This window comes from Equus quagga, chromosome 11 (assembly GCF_021613505.1).
Source record: "Equus quagga isolate Etosha38 chromosome 11, UCLA_HA_Equagga_1.0, whole genome shotgun sequence".
NCBI lineage: Eukaryota > Metazoa > Chordata > Mammalia > Perissodactyla > Equidae > Equus > Equus quagga.
This window is the reverse complement of record NC_060277.1, coordinates 41,573,406-41,600,328: the sequence shown is the minus strand read 5'-3', so window position 1 is coordinate 41,600,328 and position 26,923 is coordinate 41,573,406. Positions and strand designations below refer to the sequence as shown.

General features: G+C 39.8%; 1 protein-coding gene across 1 annotated transcript in view; it reads right to left on the bottom strand.

Annotated features, from left to right (window-relative positions):
• MDN1 (midasin AAA ATPase 1) overlaps nt 1-26,923 on the bottom strand; it is a 170,898-nt gene that overhangs the window by 122,601 nt on the left and 21,374 nt on the right. The window contains exons 2-9 of the mRNA XM_046676076.1: nt 24,269-24,495; nt 14,502-14,726; nt 14,006-14,113; nt 13,733-13,925; nt 11,126-11,368; nt 10,754-10,885; nt 6,946-7,049; nt 4,603-4,717 (exon numbers count right to left, since the gene is read on the bottom strand). Of these exons, the coding sequence (XP_046532032.1) occupies nt 4,603-4,717; nt 6,946-7,049; nt 10,754-10,885; nt 11,126-11,368; nt 13,733-13,925; nt 14,006-14,113; nt 14,502-14,726; nt 24,269-24,495 (1,347 nt within the window). The remainder of the gene's footprint in view (nt 1-4,602; nt 4,718-6,945; nt 7,050-10,753; nt 10,886-11,125; nt 11,369-13,732; nt 13,926-14,005; nt 14,114-14,501; nt 14,727-24,268; nt 24,496-26,923) is intronic.

Here is a 26,923-nt window from a genome sequence, read left to right as displayed (position 1 = left end):
CAATGACATTCTTTATAGAAATTGAACAAAGAATCTTAAAATTCATATGGGGCAACAAAAGACCCCAAATTGCTAAAGCAATCCTGAGAAAAAAGAACAAAGCTGGAGGCATCGCAACCCTGACTTCAAAATATATTACAAAGCTATGGTAATCAAAACAGCATGGTACTAGTACAAAAACAGACACACAGATCAATGGAACAAAACTGAAAGCCCAGAAATAAAACCACACATCTACAGACAGCTAATCTTCGACAAAGGAGCTAAGAACATACAAAGGAGTAAGGGAAGTCTCTTCAATAAATGGTCTTGGGAAAACTGGACAGCCACATGCAAAGGAATGAAAGTAGATCGTTACCTTTTGCCATACACAAAAATTTACTCAAAATGGACCAAAGACTTGAAGGTAAGACCCAAAACCATAAACTCCTAGAAGAAAACTATATAGGCAGTACACTCTTTGACATCGGTTTAGAAGGATCTTTTCGAATACCATGTCAAGGGAAACAAAAGAAAAAACTAACATGTGGGACTTCATCAGACTCAAGAGCTTCTGCAAGGCAAAGGAAATCAGGAACAAAACAAAAAGACAACCCACTAACTAGGAGAAAATATTTACAAATTATATATCTAACCATGGGTTAATCTCCAAAATATATAAAGAACTCATACAAGTGAACAACAAAAAAACAAACAACCCGATCAAAAAATGGGCATAGGATATAAACATTTTTTCAAAGAAGATATAAAGATGGCCAATAGGCACATGAAAAGATGTTCAACATCACTATTCATCAGGGAAATGTAAATCAAAACTACACTAAGATATCTCTTACACCCGTTAGAATGGCTATAATCACCACAACAAAAAAGAACAAATGTTGGAGAAGATATAGAGAAAAGGGAACACTCATACGCTGCTGGTCAGAATGCAAACTGGTGCAGCCATTAATGAAAACAGTATGGCGACGTCTCAAAACATTAAAAATAGAAATACCGTATGACCCAGCTATCCCACTACTGGGTATCTATCCAAAGAACTTGAAATCAGCAATTCAAAGAGACTTACGCACCCCTAAGTTCATTATGGCATTATTCACTATAGCCAAGAAGTGGAAGCAACCCAACTGCCCATCAACTGATGATTGGATGAAGAAGATGTAGTGTGTGTGTGTGTGTGTATACACACACACACACACACACAACAGAATACTACTCAGCCGTAAATAAAGGGCAACATTGTCCCATTCGCAACATGAATGGACCTTGAAGGTATTATGCTAATTAAAATAAGCCAGACAGAGAAAGACAAACACCATATGATTTCACTCAAACGTCGAAGATAAACTAACACACAGACAAAGAAAACAGTTTAGTGGTTACCAGAGGGAAAGGGGGTTAGGGGGTGGGTACACAGGGTGAAGGGGCACATTTATATGGTGATTGACAAATAATAACGTACAACTGAAATTTCACAATGTTATAAACTGTTATGACCTCAATTAAAAAAAAACATAAAATTTACCATCTTAAAAATTAAGGACAAAAGAAGAGAATAATAAAATCAACAATTTCAATTTAACAGATATACGTGGATCTCTCAAATACAGAATATACATTTTTGTGTATAGAAGGAATCTCTACAAAATTGGTCATATATTTATGACCTTGGTAACCACAAACAAAATACAGACTATTTCTATCACCACTAAAACAAAAAGTTCCTTCATGCCCCTTTTGTAATCAATCTCTTCCCCTGTACCCTTGCCCCTGAGAGTCACGAATCTGATTCTGATCCCTATAGTTTTGCTTTCAAGTCTGTCTCACACATGGTATCATATAGGATGTAGTATGCAGTTTGATTTCTCTTATTCAGCAAAATGATTCAGAGATTCATCCAGATATTACTGCAAACATTAGCAGTTCATTCCTTTTCACTTCTGAGTAGTGATTCCATTATATGAGCATGTATATTTATGATCAGAAAGAAAAAGAGCTATTTTTACTGGGGAAAAAAACTCTGGCAAGTTTAATACTCTAGTAAACTCTCAGCTATTTGGAAAACAGAGTTCTGAATAGAAAAGATTTATATACACCCATCAACTAGTCATTTTCTACCTACCCAAAAATTGTCTTTTGTTATTACCATAAATGTAAAAATTTAAACACAGTATTACTTAATAAACTAATCTGACATGATATGGCTCTATTATCAACTTGATACGTATTTTGGAGATTCATTCCTTTAATAAGCATTTATTAAGTACCTACTTTATATCAGGCACTGTTCCAGGGATAGGGGAACAAAAGAAGTAAGGAATGGAGCTCACCCTCAAGAAGTTCTGTCTGGTACAAGCAGCAGATTATGCAAGCAAATCAAGCTTGCAGTACAAACAATAAGTGGTTAGTCCTGCTTGAGAGACCCAGGAAGGTGTCACTGAGCAGGACGAGGTCATTAGTGGCAGTGAGTGGGCACTGCCAGCAGAGAAAGTAGGCCATTGAAGGCACCAGCCTTAAGACATCAGAAACACATTCAAGCTGTATGGGGGAGACAAGGTTTGAGAAACTGCCACAGGTAAGTTCCTGGCACTGACCAGGTATGAGACTAGCACTATGGAAATAGCTCATTTTTTAAACTATAATTTGATATTTCAGCAAGAATTCAAAGACAATCTTTCTAAGCATTAGACGACTAGGGTTGGCAGTAACAGAAATGCGATTCCTTGAGTTCCCCATGAGGTCAGCATAGGAGATTATTTTATTTCCTAAGTAATACACACAAGAGTTTTAGCCACTTATCATTTATTCAGGAGAGTGTTATTAGGACTCATACGCCCAGAAGCTTACAAATAACAAGTGAGCTTCTCAGAGTCAACTATCTAAATATGACATGCGTCACTGGAATGAGGGGGTGAGTGCTCCTGCTGCTCTTCCTGTGAGCAGAATGACTCACTGCTGTTCAGGGCAGCAATGTAAAGATGAGCTTTGGCTTTTACTTCAAGTAGAGAACACAAGAAGTGGGAGAAGAGCAGCTGTCAAATCTTCTTCTCATCCTCTCAATCCCCAATAAATCACACCTAAATGTGAGCTTCAGTCATCTCCTTTAACAAGAACCCCCGCAGAGTTCAGCACAGTGTTCTTTCAGTGAATGAAAGTGACAGCCATTCTGTAACGCCTGTAGTGTAATGTTCGTAAAGACTAATACGAAGATGTTTCTAAACATCTACTTGCAAGCTGGGTTCAGCACACTGGCAATTTAAGTCTGAAAACTAAACATTCACACGTCCACAACTGCAAAAGAAAGTGCTACATGAGGACAGAGCAATACCACAAATGTTTAGAAAGCGCAGGCACTGAGTGGATGCTGGGGACAGAAAGGGGAATGAGTTACTGGAGAGCTTACAGGTGAGGGCGACAAGATGGGAGAAGAAAAAAACATCAGACACAGAAATACACAACTGGAAACTAGAGTGAGATAAGAAACTTGCAAGTGCAAAATGGGCTGTAGGGCTGTAAAATCACACTGGCAAGGCGGGCTTCCAAGGGATTACATGAGCAAGCCTTTTCCAGGAATACGATGAGCCAGATACCCTGAAAACCCCTCTGCTAATCAACACCTAGACTGCGGAATAAACTATTTGAAAAGGCTGTCCAATGTCACTTATTTATCTAAAAGCTTACACCAAGAAAGAGCACAGCGTCCCTCCCAGGCCTGAATAGTCAACTGACAATGCCTCGTTAGCTACTCTCCAAAATGAAGCATTAGGGAATGGGAAGCTTTCCAAGTGAGGAAGCAGACCCGGGGGAGGTAGAGGTTAGCAGCGTAAAGTGAGATATACCTCTTGATGATCGAGGATGACCAGCGATACTACAAAGTGAATCAAAGTATAAAATCTATACAATAATGCATCTCAATTTTCATTAACACCCATGTCAAAATATGCATGAAGCTGGTAAGTGTGAAAGATACTAGTTACAAATCAACTTAGTAAAAAGATCCTTTGAAGACAAGTGGGGAAACTTAAATAGGGTCTGAAAACTAAACAGTACTGAAGAATTCAGGGTTCATTTTATTGGCTATAACAACATTATTATGGTTACATATGAAAATGCCCTAAAATTTTTAGAGATGCATGAAAGTATTTAGGGATGAAACGTTATAAGGTTTACCTTCAAGCATAATGAGCAAAATGTTAATATATTAACTATTAAATTTAGGTTAATGAGTATTTTGGTGATTCATTATACTATTTCCTCTATTTACATGTAAGTCTAGAACTTTTAATAATGAAAGTGAAAAATAAAAGCATCCAGGGGCCAGCCTGGTGGCACAGCAGTTAAGTGTGCACGTTCTGCTTTGGAAGCCTGGGGTTTGCCGGTTCGGATCCCAGGTGTGGACACAGTACCGCTTGGCAAGCCATGCTGTGGTAGGCATCCCACATATAAAGTAGAGGAAGATGGGCATGGATGTTAGCTCAGGGCCAGTCTTCCTCAGCAAAAAGGAGGGGGTGTGGCAGCAGATGTTAGCTCAGGGCTAATCTTCCTCAAAAATAAAAAAAATAAGTAAAAAAAATTGATACTTTCTTTCTGATAATCACATACCTCATTCAGTTCTGTCTTATCCATGTTATCTAGATGAATTTTGGTCCAATATTTGTCTAGCAGAGTAGCATGACTATTTAGTGGTCGATACCAATTTCCTCCACAGCTCAAGAGTCTATATTTCAAAATAAAAATCAGAGTCACACAAAATTCCCAATTTTAATCTTCAATTATGCCCCTGGTTATCCCTTGCTCAATATTATCTCATATATGAATAGCACTCACAACCCCTTCTGGTGCCAGATACCACTCTGTTGGGCTTAGAGGGCAGATGACAAATGAAAGGCTACCAGCTGACCCAAGTTTGACTCCTTTCATAAGGGAGAGTAACAGAGTTTTAACCGAGTTATTTTCAGATCACTGCAAATGATTCTATTAGGCATTTTGATCTCAACAACATCTTTCTGTTTCTTAAGGTATTAATTTCAGGACACAGAAAACATAATACAAGGCCCAAAGCATTAAAAATAAGTTCAGTGCTTATTATCAAAAACTACGGTATTACTAAAAAATTTCCTTGGGGCTGGCCCAGTGGCACAGCAGTTAAATTCACACATTCCGCTTTGGCGGCCCGGGGTTCGCCTGTTTGGTCCCGGGTGTGGACATGACACCACTTGGCAAGCCATGCTGTGGTAGGCATCCCACATATAAACCAGAGGAAGATGGGCACGGATGTTAGCTCAGGGCCAGTCTTCCTCAGTAAAAAGAGGAGGATTGACAGCAGTTAGCTCAGGGCTAACCTTCCTCAAAAACAAAAACAAAACCAAAAAATTTCCAGGGGCTGGCCCAGGGGCCGAGTGGTTAAGTTCGCACACTCCACTTCGGCAGCCCAGGGTTTCACTGGTTCTGGGCGTGGACATGGCACTGCTCATCAGGCCATGCTGAGGCCGCATCCCACATACCACAACTAGAAGGACCCACAACTAATACACAGCTATGTACCATGGGGCTTTGGGGAGAAAAAGGAAAAATAAAATCTAAAAAATAAAAAAATTAAAAAAAATAAAAATTTCCAGAAGGAATATTCATTAAACATACTCAGGGTAAGCCACACACAAATAAGCCATTTAATTTAATCTTCAAAACAACTGTCCTGAGGGGATGGTGTCCTTCTCTTCTAACACATAAGGAAGAGGAGGAGAGAACGGCCCCTGCTCACTCAACAATGACTGCAGATGGCAGAGCCAAGAACTACATTCAAGTTTATCTGACATCTTTTCTATGATGTCCCAGCACTTGCTGGGAAATGTACCTAGCAGAAAAGAACTTCACTATCTCTGTGAATAAAATCAAGGTCTATTAAAATCAACAGGCCTAGCAAGGTATTTCTTAAGAACTGTTCAGTTAGCTCCACACCCTATCTGGGGGTGAATGTTCAGTGAGGTACAGTAAACATTAATATGATCATTAAAGATCATGTGACATTAGTTCTTGGGCACTTTAAGACCTTAGAGAAGCTGTACAGGCATTGACTAGCAGTAGGAAATGAACTACTACCTTCATGTTGCTATAAAACGTAGACAGGGTCATAAACTAAGCTTGCTTAGCTTTTATTCCTTTGTTGATACTTACATTCAAGTAATTTTTTTGACTGCTTGATATCTACCTATCATCACCATGATCATGGATAGCCATTAGTTGGGCACTTACTATGTGACAAGTCTTTAATGCAAATCATTTCATTTAATCATTACAACTTACACAAAGTTGTAAAGTAGGTATTGTTAGCCCCACCATACTCAGAAAAGGTACAGGTACAAAGTGTCAGTGTCAGAACTCAAATCCAGGGCAGGGGCTGGCCTGGTGGTGCAGTGGTTAAGTTCGCATGTTCCACGTCAGCAGCCTGGGGTTCGCCAGTTCGGATCCCGGGTGCGGACATGGCACCGCTTGGCAAGCCATGCTGTGGCAGGCATCCCACATACAAAGTAGAGGAAGATGGGCATGGATGTTAGCTCAGGGCCAGTCCTCCTCAGCAAAAAATGAGGAGGATTGGCACCAGATGTTAGCTCAGGGCTAATCTTCATCAAAAAAAAAAAATCCAGGGCAATCTGACAAGTTTCACCTCTGATTATTTCTGAAAACATGAAAAATGAAAACAAGATAAAGGTTTTTAAAAGCGGTTACTTATTTTTAAGTGAAAACAACTCCAACTTTTATTTTCTAAATTAATTATCTTCATTAAAAGTAGGAATGAGAAGGTTGTGTCTGTCATCTGTTCCAACTAACTTTGCTTAAAGAGGGCCCACAGAACTCTATGCCAGTAATTCTGAACTCAGCACTATAGTGTAGAAACTTATGAGGAAAAGGCTCCACAGTGGGAATAAAAAAGTTAATAGGACATACCTTCTGGTGGCAAAGAACTGAAATCCAGAAGCCACTTTCAGACAGTCACCTTGGCCCGGAATCAAGAGCTCTCCATTCTCCAAAAGAGGGATCAGCACGGAAACCTAAATCACAAAACGTCACTGATAAAGCTACTAACACAGACATAACAAAGAAACAAAAGAACTCTCTCTCCAAATGATAAGCACATATCCTTGAAGGAAACCCCAGTTCTCATAGCGTGAACTGGGGTCAAAAGGCAGGTGGGAATGTCTGAGCCACCTACAATCTTATTCATTCAGCGGTCACTGAGTGTCTACTACAGACCAGAAACAAGCAGGACACTAACAATCCAGACATGACTGAGGCGTTAGAGCCTGGCGTCTGATGGGAGAGAGCCATGCAAACCACCATCCAGCATGATCAGTGTGATCACGATCAGTATACGCCCAGAGGTGTACAGAATGATATGTGAAGATAGTGGGTGACTGTAATTCAGAATGGAGTGGTTTAGAAGCAGGGCAGTGAAGCCATCCCAGAGGTAATGCCATTCACTGAGTCTTAAAGCACAAGCAGGAATTAGCCAGGTGTGGTGGGAGAAAAATAGCACATATACTCCAGGCAAAAATATTCAAGTGGATACAAACTTATATGCCTAAGAGTATGGCATAAGAGGATTCTGCTATGGTTAGGGCAGAATGGGCATATGAAGCCGTAGAAAAATACAAGGCTTAGAGATAGATGATAAAGGTCTCCTATGCTAAGCCAAGGAGTTTGAATTTTCTCATCAAAGTTTTTAAAAGAATTTTGGGCTAGAGGGAAAAATTATATTTTTTATTTTAGAAAACCAACTGTGCTGGGGCCGGCCCCGTGGCCAAGTGGTTAAGTTCGCGTGCTCTGCTTTGGCGGCCCAGGGTTTCACTGGTTCGGATCCTGGGCACGGACATGGCACTGCTCATCAAGCCATGCTAAGGCGTCATCCCACATGCCACAATTAGAAGAACCCACAACTAAAAATAGACAACTATGTACCAGGAGGCTTTGGGGAGAAAAAGGAAAAATAAAATCTTTAAAAAAAAAAAGAGAGAGAGAGAGAAAACCAATAGTGCAACAATTAAGAAGATAAACTGAAAGGGAGATAGCCCAAAGGGAAAGAAGTGGAAAAAGACACTAATCAGGTAACAAAGGCAAGATGGCAACATAAATAGGTATATAGATAGACAGACAGACAGACAGAGATAGGAAAAAATAAGCAGCCCTTGGGCCAGCCTGGTGGAATAGTGGTTAAGTTCACATGCTCCACTTCAGCAGCCTGGGGTTTGCAGGTTTGGATCCCAGGCACGGACCTACACCACTCATCAAGCCATGCTGTGGCAGTGACTCACATAAAAAATAGATGTTAGTTCAGGGACACTCTTCCTCAAGTACAAAGAGGAAGACTGGTGGGGCCAGCCCAGTGGCACGGTGATTAAGTTCACATGCTCCACTTTGACAGCCCAGGGTTTGTGGGTCTGGAAGCTGGGCGCAGACCTACACATCACTCATCAAGCCATGTTGTGCAGGCATCCCATGTACAAAACAGAGGAAGATTGGCACAGATGTCAGCTCAGTGACAATCTTCCTCAAGCAAAAAGAGGACGATTGGCAACAGATGTTAGCTCAGAGCCAACATTCCCCCCCCAAAAATAAATAAACAAGAAGCCCTGTGCTAAGGCAGTGGGATAGGAGAGAATAGAATAGAGACATAAGAAAAGATTACTAAGCAATATAAGACTAACTGAGAGGCTAGAAGCAGGAGACATGAAAGTTCTGACTTGGTACTGGGTGGCAGACAAAGGTGGTTCTGAGAAAGAGCAGACATGTTCCATTTTGGACATCCTGAACTTGCACTTCCCATGGGACATCCAAGTAAAGATTTCTCGACAAAAGTGTGGACTAGACATATGGATCTATGTCACGTGAGTTTATACAGGAAGTTTGAAAAGAAAAAACAAAGTAAGAAGAACAAAGAGCCAAGGAAGAGAGTTCTAAAATACCAGACATAATTTTATTAAGCACCACCTTTTTGTACATGTCTAAGAGATGAAAGGAAAGCTCCAAATAACATAGGGGCAACTCCAAGATAACTCCACACTTGAAACTGAAGAAAATCATCCTTGATGAGCTCTGTAAAAGCTATCTTTAAATGGTAGTGGATTAACTATTAGTTGAGAAGTTCTGGAAACAACAAAATCACAATCAAGGGATTCATTTTTTAAGTAATCACAACTTCACTACAATGATAATTAAGTTTAAATATAATCAATTGAATCACATACCCTCTGGAAATAAACATATTAACAGAAAGGGAATGGTACACACAAAATGGAACTCAAAGTACAGGAATTTTCTGATGTTTATCAGACACTGAAAAAGCGAGACCAAGATAGAAACTGTCAGTTTGGTCTTGAATCTGGACTTGGTCATCAAAGAATGTACTTAGCCATGGGAAGGGATATCCCTAGGTTCCATCATGGCCTAGATGGAATATCCCTTATGTTCATCTACCTTCTTTGGCTCTAATTCCATGATCCATGATCCTAATGACCTTACAGGTACCCTGATATCTAAAAAAAACTGTCCAGGAAAGAGAACACTAAAAGGAGAAAAGACTCAAATACTTTTAAATTGGCCTTGTGGTTTATATTTGCTTTATTTTTAAGTCTCATTGGTAGGAGTCAGTCTTGGCTCTGGGCTTATTAAGAAAACTATTTCCAGGGGCCGGCCCTGTGGCCGAGTAGTTAAGTTCATGCACTCCACTGCAGCAGCCCAGGGTTTTGCTGGTTTGGATCCTGGGCGCGGACATGGCACCGCTCATTAAGCCATGCTGAGGTGGCATCCCACATGCCACAACTAGAAGGACCTACAACTAAAAATATATACAACTGTGTTCTGGGGGGTTTTGGGGAGAAAAAGGGAAAATAAAATCTTTTAAAGAAAACTATTTCCAGCCCTTCAAAACAGAGCATTAAGATTCTAGAACATGGTCATCTAACTGTGAGGCCCTGTCTCGTCCATAACCCCATTACATTTTTACCTCATCACACTCTAAAATCATCACAATACACAGTATATATAACCACTCCTTCCCTCTCATATCTCCCTAAACCTAGACACACACACACACACAATTATTCTCATATCCAAGAAGGGAAAAGTGCATATGCAGTTCACTTTAGCGTTCACATTAAAAGAAAATTAAAACCAATCTCAGGAAAACCTGCCCAAAGGAAGAATTTCTCATTCTTCAATATAGTTTGTTGTCATAGTTTACAGAATACAGAGGAAACAAGGACTGCCTCCATAACTAAATTTTATACACACTAGAAATGATCTTTTTTAAAACCAAAATATACATCCAGATATCTTCTTTAAGGAACAAAGACAAGCACGCTCGTATTACATCTTCTCCCCCTTCATCGGTCCTCAGGTCACTGCTCTACAGACGCTGGAGCTGGGAAGCAAAGTCTCAAAGTTCTCAACGTTATCTGTAACATGGGTAAGCTGTTTCCCACAGCGTTTATTCTTAGACAGGCTGTGAAACTGGTCACATATTCGACTACTACAGGAACAGTTCAAGCCGAATTTTATTAATTATTTTATCAAACAAGACATCAACCAAGTAACCCAAGACCTCAAATCAGATTAGACAGGTAAACATGAACGAGCTTCCCACAACATATCGTCTCTAATCAAACACCTATGTTGTTTAAATCATCCCCCAGAATCACTATTTACAAAATGCTCCTCAAAGACAGGAAATTAGCCAGTGATTAGTGAGATGACATACCACGTCTAAGGGGGCATAGTCAATATCCTCCAGAAGGATCCAGTGTCCCTTTGTGGCTGCCTGTGTCAGAGTGCCAGGCTGCCACACAAACTCTCCTGGGACATCTGTGCAGCGATACATTCCCAGTAGCATCTGCAGAAAGAAGATAAAGTACTAAAACCACACACCTGCGTTGTCAATACCACATCCTTTGATTAATCCCATTAAACCTCTATAGGGATATAGGCAGGCACTTGAGGTTTTCACAGCTATAGTCCCATTAGTTACGAGGAAGACCAGTAACTATTGTCATATTCCCTTAGCAAAAACAATATTTTAATGCAAATATTTACAAGCATACTAACCCATCAAAATCTGCAATTTCTTAATTACCTTACTGTCAGTCTGATCTCCAAGCTGGACTTTGAGAAGTTGAGGGGGCTTCCTTCTACCCGTCATTGCAGCTAGATGTTCAACTAAAGAAGTTTTGCCACATCCTATTGGTCCTTCCAACAACACAGCATTCTGAGAAGCCACTGCCATAGCCAGAGTCTGAAGATTTTTGCAGACGGACTCAACCAGCACATAAGACCTAAAGGCCAGCTCCTGTTCACGAGAAGAATTCCTATTACCAGCCTAAGGAGGCAAGTGAAAAACAAAGGCATGTCAAAAGGAGTCTTTCCAAAAAAAAGTCTTTCCTCTAAATGGCACAAGTTAATTTTCACGACAATGTTTTCATTGCTCTTTACATAACCCTCTGCCAATAAATTAGTATATAATAATAGGTATATTATCCAAGTAAGGATCTGGCTTTTTCCCTTTCCTTTCCCACCACTCCCCCAGAAGGAGCAGGGCAGCAGAATTTGCTAACAAATTTAATAAAAGGTCTCCCAACATTTAAGAAGCCAAAAAGCGGATGCATGAGGGATGGGGGCAAACCTCATCTGTCATAACTGGGTTTTTGTTTTTCTCTATCTCACCATATTCTTGGATATCTAAGATCAAGAATGCACATAATACATTTACTAGACAATAAGGGAAATACGGACACTATAAGGATATTTTACACTATAAAATTGTTAAATATTTTTTCAGGTATAATAAAAAAAATAGCCCTGATTCTAAGTCCTTTTTTTTTAGATATATACATACTGCAATGTTTAGGGATGAAATGATGTGATTTCTGGAAGTTGCTTCAAAATAACATGATATGGGGAAAGTGTGCAGGAACATAAATGAAACGTAACTGATCACAAATCTAAAATTACTGAAGCTGGGTGATAGGTACATGAGGGTTCATCAAACCATTCTTTCTACTTTGGAATATGTTTGACATTTTCCATAACAAAAGGTTAAAAAAAAAAATTTTAACGGGTATAGAGTTTCACTTCTGTAAGATGGAAAAGTTCTGGAGTTTATTTGCATAACAATGTAAATATACTTAACATCACTGAAGTGTACACTTAAAAATGTTTAAATGGTAAATGTTATGTGTGTTTTACCACAACTAAAAATTGTTTAAATAATAATACATCTAATATAACAGGAGAAAAGGATCTCTTGAAAAACTAGAATGATTATTAACTTTTAAGAAACAGTAACTTCTCAAATATGGCTAGTCTCCTAAAGATTTGTGTTAAACAAAATGAGATTCAGGGCTGGAAGTTCCTGAATGTTCTGCAGGGCTGTTACTCTCAGCAATTTAGCAGGCAGGCTGGGCCACAGCACCATTCTGCGCTTCTGCCCCAGTGCCCTGCCCCTGCTACCCAACACCAAGCCCAGGCCAACCAGAATCCTTCCCCATGTTAAAATTGGAACGCCCCAAACCTATTCTATGTTATAAGAGTGGTTAAGGGTAGGAGGAAGGGGTCTTAGTGCCTAGAGGAAAACACAGGGGCTTTGCAAATGCTGGTTTCTTAGTGCTGGTTACACAGATATATTCAGTTTATAAGTAATCATGGAGCTATACACTGAAGATGTGCACTTTGTTAAATGTATACAATACTTTAATTTTTTTTTAATTGTACTGCCCAGTAACTAACTAATGTTTCAAGGAACAACCACGCATTTGTTTTGAGAAGAAAACTGGGTTGATCTGATCATCAAAGAAAATGACAACTGACTAAAGACTAGTAGGGAAAAACAGACTGACTCCCAATGTTCCAGATTATGGCACCAGATAATGATCTATAAGCCTTTCAAAAGTGTTGTCTGGAGCCACACTCTTGGAAAGAAGGTCATTCCATATGGCAGGGGTTAAGTTTACTACAGATACTAGCCTCCCACACAATAGGGAAAGAGAGCATTCTGATAGAAAGAGGCTGCTGGGAGTTATACATGGGCCTAGCCCTGCTCCGCCAAAGGGCAGCCCAAGGGTCTCCAGGCAAGTCATTCTGCCTTTGTTTTACATGAATATGGTAAAACATGTGCCACCCAACTTCACATGGTTGTCACAGCAAGTATATGAGAGGATATATGGAAGAGCTTCACTAAAGTTAAGAGCATCACACAGGCATCATTACAGTTTCTAATTTAACACTGAATAGGGACAAAGGGAATATCAGAGAGGAGAGCCCTGGGTAAACTTCTCTTAATCTCTCCCTGAACTTTTTTTTTTTTTTTTTTTGAGGAAGGTTAGCCCTGAGCTAACTACTGCCAATCCTCCTCTTTTTGCTGTAGAAGCCTGGCCCTGAGCTAACATCCGTGCCCAGCTTCCTCTACTTTATATGTGGGACTCCTACCACAGCATGGTGTGCCTGTGGTGCCATGTACGCACCCATGATCCGAACTGGCAAACCCCGGGCTGCTGAGAAGCAGAACGTGCAAATTTAACCACTGCGCCACCGGGCCAGCCCATCCCTGAACGTTTTTGTAAATAGAACAGCAACTTGGCAAACTCGATTTGGCTCACACCTATGACACAGAGCCCAACCAAGGGAAAAAGCACACTCAGTGTTTAGAAGAGGGAAGGGGGCACACACCCTACTGATGCCAACACACCTGATCTCCAAAGGTTGGTGGCTGCCCAGGCAGCACCACACCACAGACAGCAGTCACCCTGGAGGAGAGGTCAGCTGAAACAAGGTGCCCCTGTAAGTACTGCAGGTCCTTTTCCTTACGCCAAAGGGAGGTTTCTGGATTGGCCAAAACCAAGGCCTTCTCCAAATCCTGCAGTTGGGCCTCTTCCAGCAACCTGAGGGAAATCAGGATCTCATCAATTACATTAATGCACAGAAAAGCCACATCAAGATCTCCAGGAATGCTCCTGCTTACCTCAACCTGAAATGGATCAGTTCCTCACTATTAAAAATCTTCTTAAGGAATGACAACTTGTGCTCTTCATTCATACAGGTGACCAAAGCAAGACAATTGGCTGTGTACCTGGAGAAAACCACAGATTATAAACTCAGGACCTGCAGGTGACACTACAGAATAAAGAAAATTTGCTAGGCAAGAAAATACTAGAAAAGGAAATCTTATAGAAGTAATATAACACATTTAAGCATAGAAAATGCAAATCAGGCACGATGAATTCACTTGACAGAACACGAAAAAGGCAGAACTCCACTCATATCATCTCATTTTCCTCTGAAGTGACACATGATTAAGGAAAGGAAATAAGAATCCAAATTTGGGGGATTTTTTTGTTCTGTCACCAGAATAAAAGTAACAAATTTTAAATGCTTTCCTTTCCTTCCTCATGCACACAACTCTATACTCCCTCTACCATCCCCACATTGTATCACAGGAAAAGTCCAAAGGTACTCACCAGCGGACCAAGGTGTCATGGCTTCTGAGGAGAGGGACACATACACTCCAATCCCAGAGCTCCCGGAACACACACTGTTCTTGCTGTAGAAACTTGTAGGCTGCTTCCATTAGGTCACGGAGCTTCATCCGCCTGCGCCCATAGCGGACTGGATTAGCATCTGAACTCTCTAGGAAGAGTCTCTGAAAGACTGGAGAAGAGTCCTTGAAATACCTCAGGGCAAACCTTCAAAAGAGAGAGTATTTTCATTTGCTAGTGAGGATATCAAAGTATACATCTCCACTTATGACACAGGACAGCACAACATAACAGGAAATCCCAAAGGTCTGAGAATAAAGAAAGACGAATGTTAAAGCCAGCTAGTCCTAAGATTCTATCCTGTTCAAGGTCAGGAACCAAGATCACAGCATAAGATAGCTGACTAAGAGGATACAAAACCCACAGTACTATCACAAGTGTTTACTACTGAAAATGCACTAATTTTCAACAAACACTTATTGACTTCTCACTGTGAGCCAGACACTGTGTTACATACTTGGCATACAAAACTAAGGAGAAATTTTCCTTTCTAGTTTCTTGAAAACTTTCATGCAGGGGCTGGCCTGGTGGCACAGCGGTTGTTTGCACGTTCTGCTTCTCGGCGGCCTGAGGTTCACCGGTTCGGATCCCGGGTGCGGACACGGCACCACATGGCACACCATGCTGTGGTAGACATCCCATGTATAAAGTAGAGGAAGACGGGCACGGACGTTAGCTCAGGGCCAGCTTTCCTCCGCAAAAAGAGGAGGATTGGCAGTAGTTAGCTCAGGGCTAATCTTCCTCAAAAAAAATACAAAAAACAAAAAACTTTCATGTAAATTTAATGTTCTTAAAGTAGAAAATGTAGCAGAGGAGTTTGCTATCTAGGAAGGAAGACAGTCACTTACAGAAACAATGAGAGGCACAAAGAAAAAAGATTCAATTGAACCTGGGGGAGTCAAGAAGAGATGCTTTAGCTGCATCTTAAAAGATGAAGAGGAGATCCTCATGAAATACAAAGAAAGGCAATAAGAGAGAAAAGGAGGGACAAAAAGCTACAAGACATACAGAAAACAATTAGCAAAAATGGCAGAAGTCCTTCCATATCAGTAATTACTTTAAATGTAAATAAATGGTTTAAACTGCCAATCAAAAGACGCAGATTGGGGGCCAGTCCCATGGCCGGGTGGTTAAGTTTGTATGCTCCGCTTCGGCTGCCCAGGGTTTCGCTGGTTCAGATCCTGATCATGGACATGGCATCGCTCATCAAGCCAAGCTGAGTTGGCATCCCACATAGCACAACCAGAGGCACTCACAACTAGAATATACAACTATGTATTGAGGGACTTTGGGGAGAAGAAGAAGAAAAAGGAAAAAAAAAAGATCGGCAACAGATGTCAGCTCAGGTGCCAATCTAAAGAAAAGGACAGACTGGTTGAATGGATAAAAAAACAAGATTAAACTACATGCTATCTACTTTGGATCTAAGGACACACACAGGCTAAAAGTTAAGAGATTAAAAAAAAAATCCATGCAAATGGTAACTAAAGAGGAGTAGGATTGACTATATTAGTATCAGACAAAACAGACTTTAAGTCAAAAACTGTTAAAAGAGACAAAGACATTATATAAAGATAAAAGGATCAATTCACCAAGAAGACACTACAATTCTAAACATTTATGGACTAAACAGCAGAGCTCCTAAAGATATGAAGCAAACTTTGACAGAATTGACAGGAAAAATAGCAAGACAACAATAGTAGACCTCAATACCCAACTTTCAACAATGGATAGAACAAGACAGAAGATGAATAAGGAAATAGAGGACTTGAACAACACTATAGATGAAGTGAACCTAACACAAACAGACAGAAGATTCCATCCAACAAAAGCAAAATACACATTCTTCTTACATGCACATGGATCATTCTACAGGATAGATAGACCACATGTTAGGACACAAAACAAGTCTCACCAAATTTTAAAATACTAAAATTACACAAAATAGCTTTTCCTGTCACAAGGGAATGAAACTGGAAATCCACAGCAGAAAGAAAACTGGAAAACCCTCAAATATACAGAAATTAAACAACACAGTCTTAAACAACCAATGGATCAAATAAGAAATCACAAGAGAAATTAGAAAGTACCTTGACACAAATAAAACCAAAGCACAACATGCCAAAACCTATGGGGTACAGCAAAAGCTTTGCTAAGAAGGAAGTTTATAGCTATAAACATGTATATTAAAAAAGATCTGAAGTTAACAACCTAACACCTCAAGGAACTAGAAGAAGAACAAACTGAATCCAAAGCTAACAGAAGGAAGGAAATACCAAAGATTAGAGTAGAGACAGAAAACAGAAAAACAATAGGAAAAAAAAATCAACAAAACTAAGTGCTGGTTTTTGAAAAGATCAAGAAAAGTGAGAAACTCTTAGGTTAACTACGAAAAAAAGAAGACTCAAATAACTAAAGTCAGAAGTGAAAGAAAGGACATCACCATCCATGCCACATAAATAAAACAGATTTTAAGAAAATATTGTGAACAATTACACATCAACCAATTGGATAACCTAGCAGAAATAAATAAATTCCTAGAAACACACCATCTTCCAAGATTGAATCATGAAGAAATAGAAAATATGAAGGGACTGATAACTACTAAGGAATTCAATCAATAATCAAAAACTTCCCAACAAGGGACAGCCCAGGATCAGATGGCTTCACAGGAGAATTCTACCAAACATTTAAAGAATTCACACCAATCCTCAAACTCTTCCAAAAGCTTGAAGAGGGAGGAATACTTCCAAGTCCATTTTATGAAGTCAGCATTAACCTGATACGAAAGCCAGACAAAGAGACTACAACTACAGACCAATATTCCTGATGAATATTGATGCAAAAGTCTTCAACGAAAGAGTAGCAAACCAAATTCAACAGCATATCCAAAAGATTATACACCATACCCAAGTGGGATTCATTCCTGGAACACAATGATAAATCAATATACAAAAATCACATAACACATATTAACAAAATAAAAGAAAAAACACATGATGATCTCAACTGATGTAGAAAAAGCATTTCACAAGATTCAATACTCTTTCATGATAAAAACACTCACCAAACCAGTAACACAAGGAAACTATCTCAATGTAACAAAGGTCATATATGAAAAGCCCACAGCTAACGTCATAATCTATGCTGACAGACTGAATGCTTTTCCTCTAAGATCAGGAACAAGACAAGCAGGCCCCTCTCATCACCTCTATTCAACATAGTACTGGAAATCCTAGTCAAAGCAATTAGACAAGGAAAAGAAATAAGAGGCATCCAAAATGTAAAGGAAGAAGCAAAATTATCTCTGGTCACAGATGACATAATCTTAGATGTAGAAATCCACAAATATTCCACAAAAAAACAAACCTGTTAGAACTAACAAAATCAGCAAAGGTGCAGGATACAACATCAACACACAAAAATATGCCAGGTTTCTATATTCTAATGATGAACAATTAGAAAAGTAAATTAAGAAAACAGTTCCATTTACAATAGTGTCAAAAATAATAAAATACTTAGGAATAAACCTAACCAAGGAGGTGACAGACTTGTACACTGACAACTACAAAACACTGCTGAAAGAAATTAAAGACATAAATAAATGGAAACACATCCCAAGTTCAGGGATTAGAAGACCATAACTGGGCCCACCCATTTTTGCTCTTTCCAATTAAAGACAGACAGCACTGATGTGGATCCACATGCCCAGGACAAACTGGCAGCAAACGCAAAACTGAATCCGAGAAATTAAACCCAATACAATCCAAATGAACTTGCATGATTATTCTTTCCCTCCTGGGATTATAATCATTAGCTATAACATGCTGTTAAGATCAAGTTCTCTATAAGTCAGTCAACAAATACTTGAATGGCAGGGCCAGCCCCATGGTGTAGTGGTTAAGTTTGGTGCACTCTGCTTCAGCGGCCCAGGGTTCCTAGGCTCAGATCCCACGCGTAGACCTACACCACTCGTCAGCCATGCTGTGGCAGTGACCCACATACAAAATAGAGGAAGACTGGCACAGATGTTAGCTCAGGGTGAATCTTCCACACCAAAAAGAAAAACCAAAAAAACTTGAATGATTCACAGAGGATGAGTAGACAGCACCACAAAGTAGGAAAAAAGCATGGACTTTGGAATCGCCAATGTAGGACTGAATTCCAGCCCTGCCACTTTCTAGCAAGGGGACTTTGGGCAAGTTATTTAACATCTCTGAGCCTCAGTCTCTTCATCTGTAAAATGAGAATAACACCTAACCTCTGAGGGTTGGAGCCATTATCTATAAAAGACAAGAGTACTTGTAGTAGTGCTGTTTTACTAACGAAAGGCAGCTTCCACAAAATTTGCATGCCATGATTGAGAGAAGAGTGTGCTGAAGGGACTTGCAAGGACCAGGGAGAGGGGAGACATAAGAGAAAGGAGAAACAAACTAAAAGAAAAAGCAAAGAACTAAAAGATGCAAAATCTAAAAGTAAAGTACAATCAGAAATTAAAATTCTCTGGAAAGAACATCAGAGGAAAAAAGATCAACACATAATGTAGTTTATTAACCATCTGAAACTGTCTACAAAGCTACTGCTGAAGAAACTTGGGAACATAAGTTTAACCAAGGCGAAGAATGGAAAGTTAGAAATGAACGAGATGATTTTTTTTAGAAGACAACTTTGAAACCTAATATATCAGAATAAAGAAAGCATCAACAGACCAGGAGTGTTCTCAGAGTCCTGACAAAAAAAATCTGCCAGAGTGAAAAATGTGTTCAAGGACTCTAGGTGCAAAAACAGTAAGGAACAAACAACAACAACAAAATGGTATGCTTGTGAGGTGAAGGATGTGTAAACTAACCTTACCGTGGTAAACATTTCACAATATACTTGTGTGACAAACCATCTGTATACCTTAACCTTACACGTTATATGTCAATATCTCAATAAAGCCAAGGGGGAAAAACCAGTAATGAACAACTAGCATGAGCAAGGGAAAAAAAAAGAAAAAAAGAACTGTCTTGTTAAGACTACTGAGGTATCTCATGGAAGTCTGGAACAGGTAGACAGCTTGGCCTCCGAAAGAGGTGTGAACCCAGAAATGAATGGCACTAGGACCCGAGGGAGACTGACTGGGCTCCTCCCTTCCAGCCTCTCGTTTTTTTCTAGATTTTCACCCCCATCCCATTTCTCTTCTCTTCATTCTTCCTCTCCTGGCTCCCCCTCCACAATCTGTCACAGTACAAAACCTTCTCTAATTTCCAAGAGGATAATGCACTCATTTTTCTAACTTTAATGATTTCCTTGCTCCTCTTAAGTATTTGGCTCACACCTCTACTAACATATTGTATTCAATTGTTTGCAAGTACAGGAACCCATTACATTTAACTTTCTTACCACCATGATGTGGCCCAGAGCTTAAAAGAAAGGATTTCTATATTTATCTATTGAATGAATGACTGCACTCTATCTAAATACATTAGGCATATTTCCTCTAGAGAAGAAATTTGGGGCATGTGCCTAATCAATCAGCTATATTTCTTTTTTTATTCTTTTTTTTTTTTTTTTGAGGAAGATTAGCCCTGAGCTAACTGCTGTCAATCTTCCTCTTTTTGCTGAGGAAGACTGGCCCTGAGCTAACATCCATGCCCGTCTTCCTCTACTTTATATATGGGACGCCTACCACAACAAGGCTTTTGCCAAGCGATGCCATGTCCACATTCGGGATCCAAACCGGCGAACCCTCGGCTGCTGAGAAGCGGAACATGCGAACTTAACTGCTGCGCTACCGGGCTGGCCCCAAGCAGGTGTATTTCTTAAAACTAAAAATCAAAATCCCATTCCAAATCATTACTAAAAGTTCATTTTACATTGTGCACTGATTCATCATTTACATATGCTTTCGGGGGGTTTTTTTTGGCTTGTTTTTAAGTTACTCTATCGCAGGCACTTTTGTAAGCTGCATTATACCATTTCTGGAACATAAATAAAATACAAAATAAAATATACCGCCTTGGCAAAATGAAAAGAAGAAAAAGTGTGTGCCTCACATTCCTTTAATAAGGACATAAAATCTGAAGCTGATGGGAAACCAGACGTAGCTAATCCATCATTTTAATGATTCTCAAACACAATCCAGGAGGCACTCTACCATAAAGACTTAAGAGAAGTGGGTGTTTAAGTTACCCACATGTCAATCCCACAGGGTAAGTATAGATAGTCAGCACATCCTGTGAAACAGTACCACAATCAAATATATCTAAATGATTAAAGCACCGCATGAAGCCACATCCCAATTTTCCATCAACCCACAGCATATGTTCCTGATTACCATGTATGATGGTGATCTTCACTTTGCTATCTATTTTATAGTTCCATTAAACTGGGCCCATTTTTTTCCTCCCCTTTTAGAAAAGCTCATACAAAGTATGGTTTTTCCCTACACCTCCATTTCTAATGCCCTCATTCAAGGACTAGACTAGAGATTATGCTTTCAAGAAAGCCATGGAGCTGGCCTCATAGCTGAGTGGTTAAGTTCACATGTTCCGCTTTGGCGGCCCAGGGTTTCGCCAGTTCGGACCCTGGGCGCAGACATGGCACCGCTCATCAGGCCATGCTGAGGTGGCATCCCACGTGCCACAACTAGAAGGACCCACAACTAAAAATATACAACTATGTACTGGGGGGCTTTGGAGAGAAAAAGGAAAAACAAAATCTTGAAAAAAGAAAACACAGCCAGAGGGTACTTACTGTGTTGATGAAAACTAGATAAAGAAGAGATGGATATAAGAGATGCTCCTACTAGTACACAGAACATTATTCATGTTTAGAGGGAAAGTTCTTTATCTTCTCAAGCTCAAAACCCCTGACACTCATTTTGCTGCCTCTTCTGACTATTCCACATAAACCATATTTTACTTTCAATTTAAAAGAGAAAGCCGGGTGTGGTGGCACGTGCCTGTAGTTCCAGCTACCCGGGAGGCTGAGGCAGGACTGCTTTGAGCCCAGGTTCTGAGCTGTAGTGTGCTATGCTGATCGGGTGTCCACACTAAGTTCAGCATCTATGCAGTTGCCTCCTGGGAGCAGGGGACCACCAGGTTACCTAAGGAGGTGTGAACCGGCCCAAACTGGAAATGGAGCAGGTCAACAGAGAAATTATTAGAATCCAGTTTTGTTTTTTTTTCAAAGATTGGCACCTGAGCCAACAACTGTTGCCAATCTTTTTTTTTTCCTTTGTCTTTTCCCCAAAGCCTCCTAGTACATAGTTGTATATTTTAGTTGTGAGTGCCTCTGGTTGTGCTATGTGGGACGCCGCTTCAACATGGCCCGATGAGTGGTGCCATGTCCGCGTCCAGGATCTGAACCAGCGAAACCCTGGGCCACTGAAGCGGGGCGCACGAACCCAAGCACTCGGCCACGGGGCCAGCCCCTAGAATCCAGTTCTAACATACCTTCTTACCACACTGGTTTGGACAGATTTATAGAAAGTTGGAAAGGACACTAGAGCTCTTCTAACCCATCCCCTTCAGCTTCTTCAGCAAGCAAGAAATCTCATCCATCTAAAGTAGATGCTATAAGAGCCTCAGCTAAAACTCATTTAGATCTGCCTTACATGTATGTCTTACCAGATGGAACAATCCTTGAGGGCAAGGAACCAATCTTGGCCATTTTTCCAGATCTGTCTTGATGGCCAAGCCTTAAAAGAAAACTAGTAAATGGTCACTGAACTGAGCTGGATAAACGGATTCTACGGTAATTTTTTTTATAAAATAGTACCACTTATCTCTCTCCTTTCTGTATTTCCCCCCTTCCTTACTTCTCAGCTGAGACTCCTCTTTACTTCCCAGGGGAGAGCAGGTTCTACCAACTCAAGGAGAAACATGAAGAAGAATAAAACTATTACTCACAATAGCATTTCTATACTCCAGTAATGAACCAACAGAAAAAGAACTCAAGAATACAATACCATTCACAATCGCAACAAAAAGAATAAAATACCTTGGGGTAAATTTAACTAAGGAAGTGAAGGACCTATATAATGAAAATTGCAAGGCTTTTCTGAAAGAATTGGATGACGACATAAGGAGATGGAAAGACATTCCATGGACATGGATTGGTAAAATAAACATAGTTAAAATGTCCATTCTACTTTAAAGCAATCTACAGATTCAAAGCCATCCCCATCAGAATCCCAATGACATTCTTTACAGAATTAGAACAAAGAATCCTAAAATTCATATGGGGCAACAAAAGACCCCGAATTTCTAAAGCAATCCTGAGAAAAAAGAACAAAACGGGAGGCATCACACTCCCTGACTTCAAAACTTACTACAAAGCTACAGTAATCAAATCAGCATGGTACTGGTACAAAAACAGGTGCACAGATCAATGGAACAGAATTGAAAGCCCAGAAATAAAACCACACATCTATGGACAGCTTGTCTTTGACAAAGGAGCTGAGGGCATACAATGGAGAAAAGAAAGTCTTTTCAACAAATGGTGCTGGGAAAACTGGAAAGCCACAGGTAAAAGAATGAAAATTGACCATTCTTTTTCACCATTCACCAAAATAAACTCAAAATGGATCAAAGACCTAAAGGGGAGACCTGAAACCATAAGGCTTCTGGAAGAAAACGTAGGCAGTACACTCTTGACATCAGTATTAAAAGGATCTTTTCGAACACCATGCCTTCTCAGAGAAGGGAAACAATAGAAAGAATAAACAAATGGGACTTCATCAGATTAAAGAGCTTCTTTTAGGCAAATGAAAACAGGATTGAAACAAAAAAACAACCCACTAACTGGGAAAAAATATTTGCAAGTCATATATCTGAGAAAGGCTTAATATCCATAATATAGAAAGAACTCTCACAACTCAACAACAAAACATCAAACAACCCAATCAAAAAATGGGCTGGAGACATGAACAGACATTTGTCCAAAGAAGATATACTGATGGCCAATAGGCACATGAAAAGATGCTCATCATCGCTGATCATCAGGGAAATGCAAATCAAAACTACACTAAGATATCACCTTACACCCATTAGAATGACAAAAATATCTAAAACTAATAGCAACAAATGTTGGAGAGGTTGCGGAGAAAAAGGAACCTTCATACACTGCTGGTGGGAATGCAAACTGGTGCAGCCACTATGGAAAACAGTATGGAGATTCCTCAAAAAATTAAAAATAGGACTACTATACGATCCAGCCATCCCACTACTGGGTATTTATCCAAAGAGCTTGAAGTCAGAAATCCCAAAAGTCCTGTGCACCCCAATGTTTATTGCAGCACTGTTTACAATAGCCAAGACGTGGAAGCAACCTAAGTGCCCATCAACAGACGAATGGATAAAGAAGATGTGGTACATATATACAATGGAATACTACTCAGCTGCAAAACAGAACAAAATCATTCCATTTGCAATAACATGGATGGACCTTGAGGGAATTATGTTAAGTGAAATAAGCCAGCGAGAGAAGGATAATCTGTGTATGACTCCACTCATATGAGGAATTTAAAATTATGGACTAAGAACAGTTTAGTGGATACCAGGGGAAAGGTGGGGTGGTGGGTGGGCACAAAGGGTGAAGTGGTGCACCTACAACATGACTGACAAACATTAATGTACAACTGAAATTTCACAAGATTGTAACCTATCAATAACTCAATAAAAAAAAAAGAAACTATTACTCACGGGAGGACGTCAGGATGGTTACCGATGAGTTTGCTCATTGACACACAGAGCCGTTCATGTAGATCATGGTTGACTTGGCCTCCGGCTTTAATGGCTTCAGCATTCCTTTCCAGCAAATCCAAAAGGAGAGGGCGCAGCTGGCGACCAATCAGCAGAGTACAGTCCTTATCCAGAAGTAACTGTGCTAAGGTACTCAGGATACACTGGCGATCTTGAGGTGTCCATACCTGAGAGAAGGGCAAAACAAAAGATCTAGGTCAACAATGTTTGCACTGCTACAGAAGCACAAAGAGCCCTGGCTTAGAGTCAAAATATCCAATTTCCATACTTCGTAAGTGACCTTATCTTAAAAAATACAGTGGGATTTATTTTTCAATAGAGGACTAGAGTTAATTTAACGTAAAGTCTATTAAAAGTTCAGTCCACTGGGGTTTGAGATAAAAGAACTGACACCAGGATTCCATGTAAAATGCTAGGCAGCTGCCCTAAAAAATAATGTTTCAGAATCTCAACACTCTTGAGGGAATCCAGCGTTTCTACCACCTTCTTTGCTCTTGAAGGAAAACGTAGAAATTAAATGAAAAAAAAAATGCAGTTAGTATGCAAAAGTGCCAACTCTCGTGAGGAAAGGATCAAGATAAGAAATCAATTCCCACAAACGAGCGAGGACACATCCCTATGAAAGTTTCAGCCTCTTATAAATAAACATGATAGATCCAAAGCAGACAGCCACACTTTGATAAGAAAGATGAAACAGACCAAAAAATTCTAGTGCCTGGGCTCAGAATGTCTATAAGCACAAACGGGAAAACTGAAGTGTGTGAAAAGTCTCCAATTGCTGGTATGTATGCAGGTCTGCTAACCCGTGCTGCCCACCAATGTGACAGCAGGTTTAAACTACCTAAGAGACACAGCCTCTGACCTCGCAAGTCCAATGCTATGAATTTATCCAAAGGAGTTTCACTCTAAATAGTTATCCTATAGGAGTGCAGCTTGAACACAACCTAAATACCATATGCAAAAGAGTAACAATTTTCTCCAAAGTTATCTCTCGGAAGAGAAAAGGTCACCCTTCAATTGAGCTCTTACAAAGTCTTACAAATTACAGGGCATTCTCTCATAAAAACACCTAGTTCTGAATAAAGCACTGATTGGAGAAAAATATTATCTTGCAACAATTTCTATCAATATTAGTTCTGCTTTTTTTTTAGGAGGCCACCTGAAGGATTTCATAAGAATGGAAGCAAGGAAATTTAACAGATTTGGTCATGATTCACAGGGGCATGACCTCAAATTTTCAACTCCTGAATGTCGTTATAAACAAGCCCTCTAAAGATATGATTTAAAAAGTAATATACACAACTGGAAGGACTCACAATTAAAATGTACAACTATATGCTGGAGGGATCTGGGGAGTAAAAAAAAAATATTGGCAACAGTTGTTAGCTCAGGTGCCAATAAAAAAAAAAAGTAATGTAGTAAGGGTTTACATTGTAAAGAAAAAGAAACACATCATCTACCAAATGAAATTATTTTTTTTATTAAAGTTATGATAGATTACAACCTTGTGAGATTTCAGTTGTACATTATTGTTAGTCATGTTGTGGGTACACCTCTTCCCCCTTTGTGCCCTCCCCCCCACCCCCCCTTTTCCCTGGTAACCACTGATCAGATGTCCTTGTCAATATGTTAACTTCCACCTATGAATGGTGTCATATAGAGTTCGTCTTTCTCTGACTGGCTTATTTCGCTTAACATAATACCCTCGAGGTCCATCCATGTTGCTGCAAATGGGCCAATTTTGTCTTTTTTTATGGCTGAGTAGTATTCCATTGTGTATATATACCATATCTTCTTTATCCAATCATCAGTTTCTGGGCATGTAGGTTGGTTCCACGTCTTGGCTATTGTAAATAATGCTGCGATGAACATAGGGGTGCAAGGGACTCTTGGGATTTCTGATTTCAGGTTCTTAGGATAGATACCCAGTAATGGGATGGCTGGGTCATAGGGTATTTCTATTTTTAACTTTTTGAGAAATCTCCATACTGTTTTCCATAGTGGCTGTACCAGTTTGCATTCCCACCAACAGTGTATGAGGGTTCCTTTTTCTCCACAACCTCTCCAACATTTATCGCTCTTGGTTTTCGATGTTTTTGCCAATCTAACGGGTGTAAGGTGATATCTTAGTGTAGTTTTGATTTGCATTTCCCTGATGATTAGCGATGATGAACATCTTTTCATGTGCCTATTGGCCATATTTATATCTTCTTTTGAGAAATGTCTGTTCATGTCCTCTGCCCATTTTTTGATCAGGTTGTTTGTTTTTTTGTTGTTAAGCCGTGTGAGTTCTTTGTATATTATGGAGATTAACCCTTTGTCGGATAAGTGGCTTGTAAATATTTTTTCCCAATTAGTGAGCTGTTTTTTTGTTTCAATCCTGTTTTCCCTTGCCTTGAAGAAGCTCTTTAGTCTGATGAAGTCCCATTTGTTTATTCTTTCTATTGTTTCCTTCAGCTGAGGAGTTATAGTGTCCGAAAAGATTCTTTTCAAACTGATGTCAAAGAGTGTACTGCCTATATTCTCTTCTAGAAGACTTATTGTTTCCGGCCTAATCTTTAGGTCTTTGATCCATTTTGAGTTTATTTTGGTGTG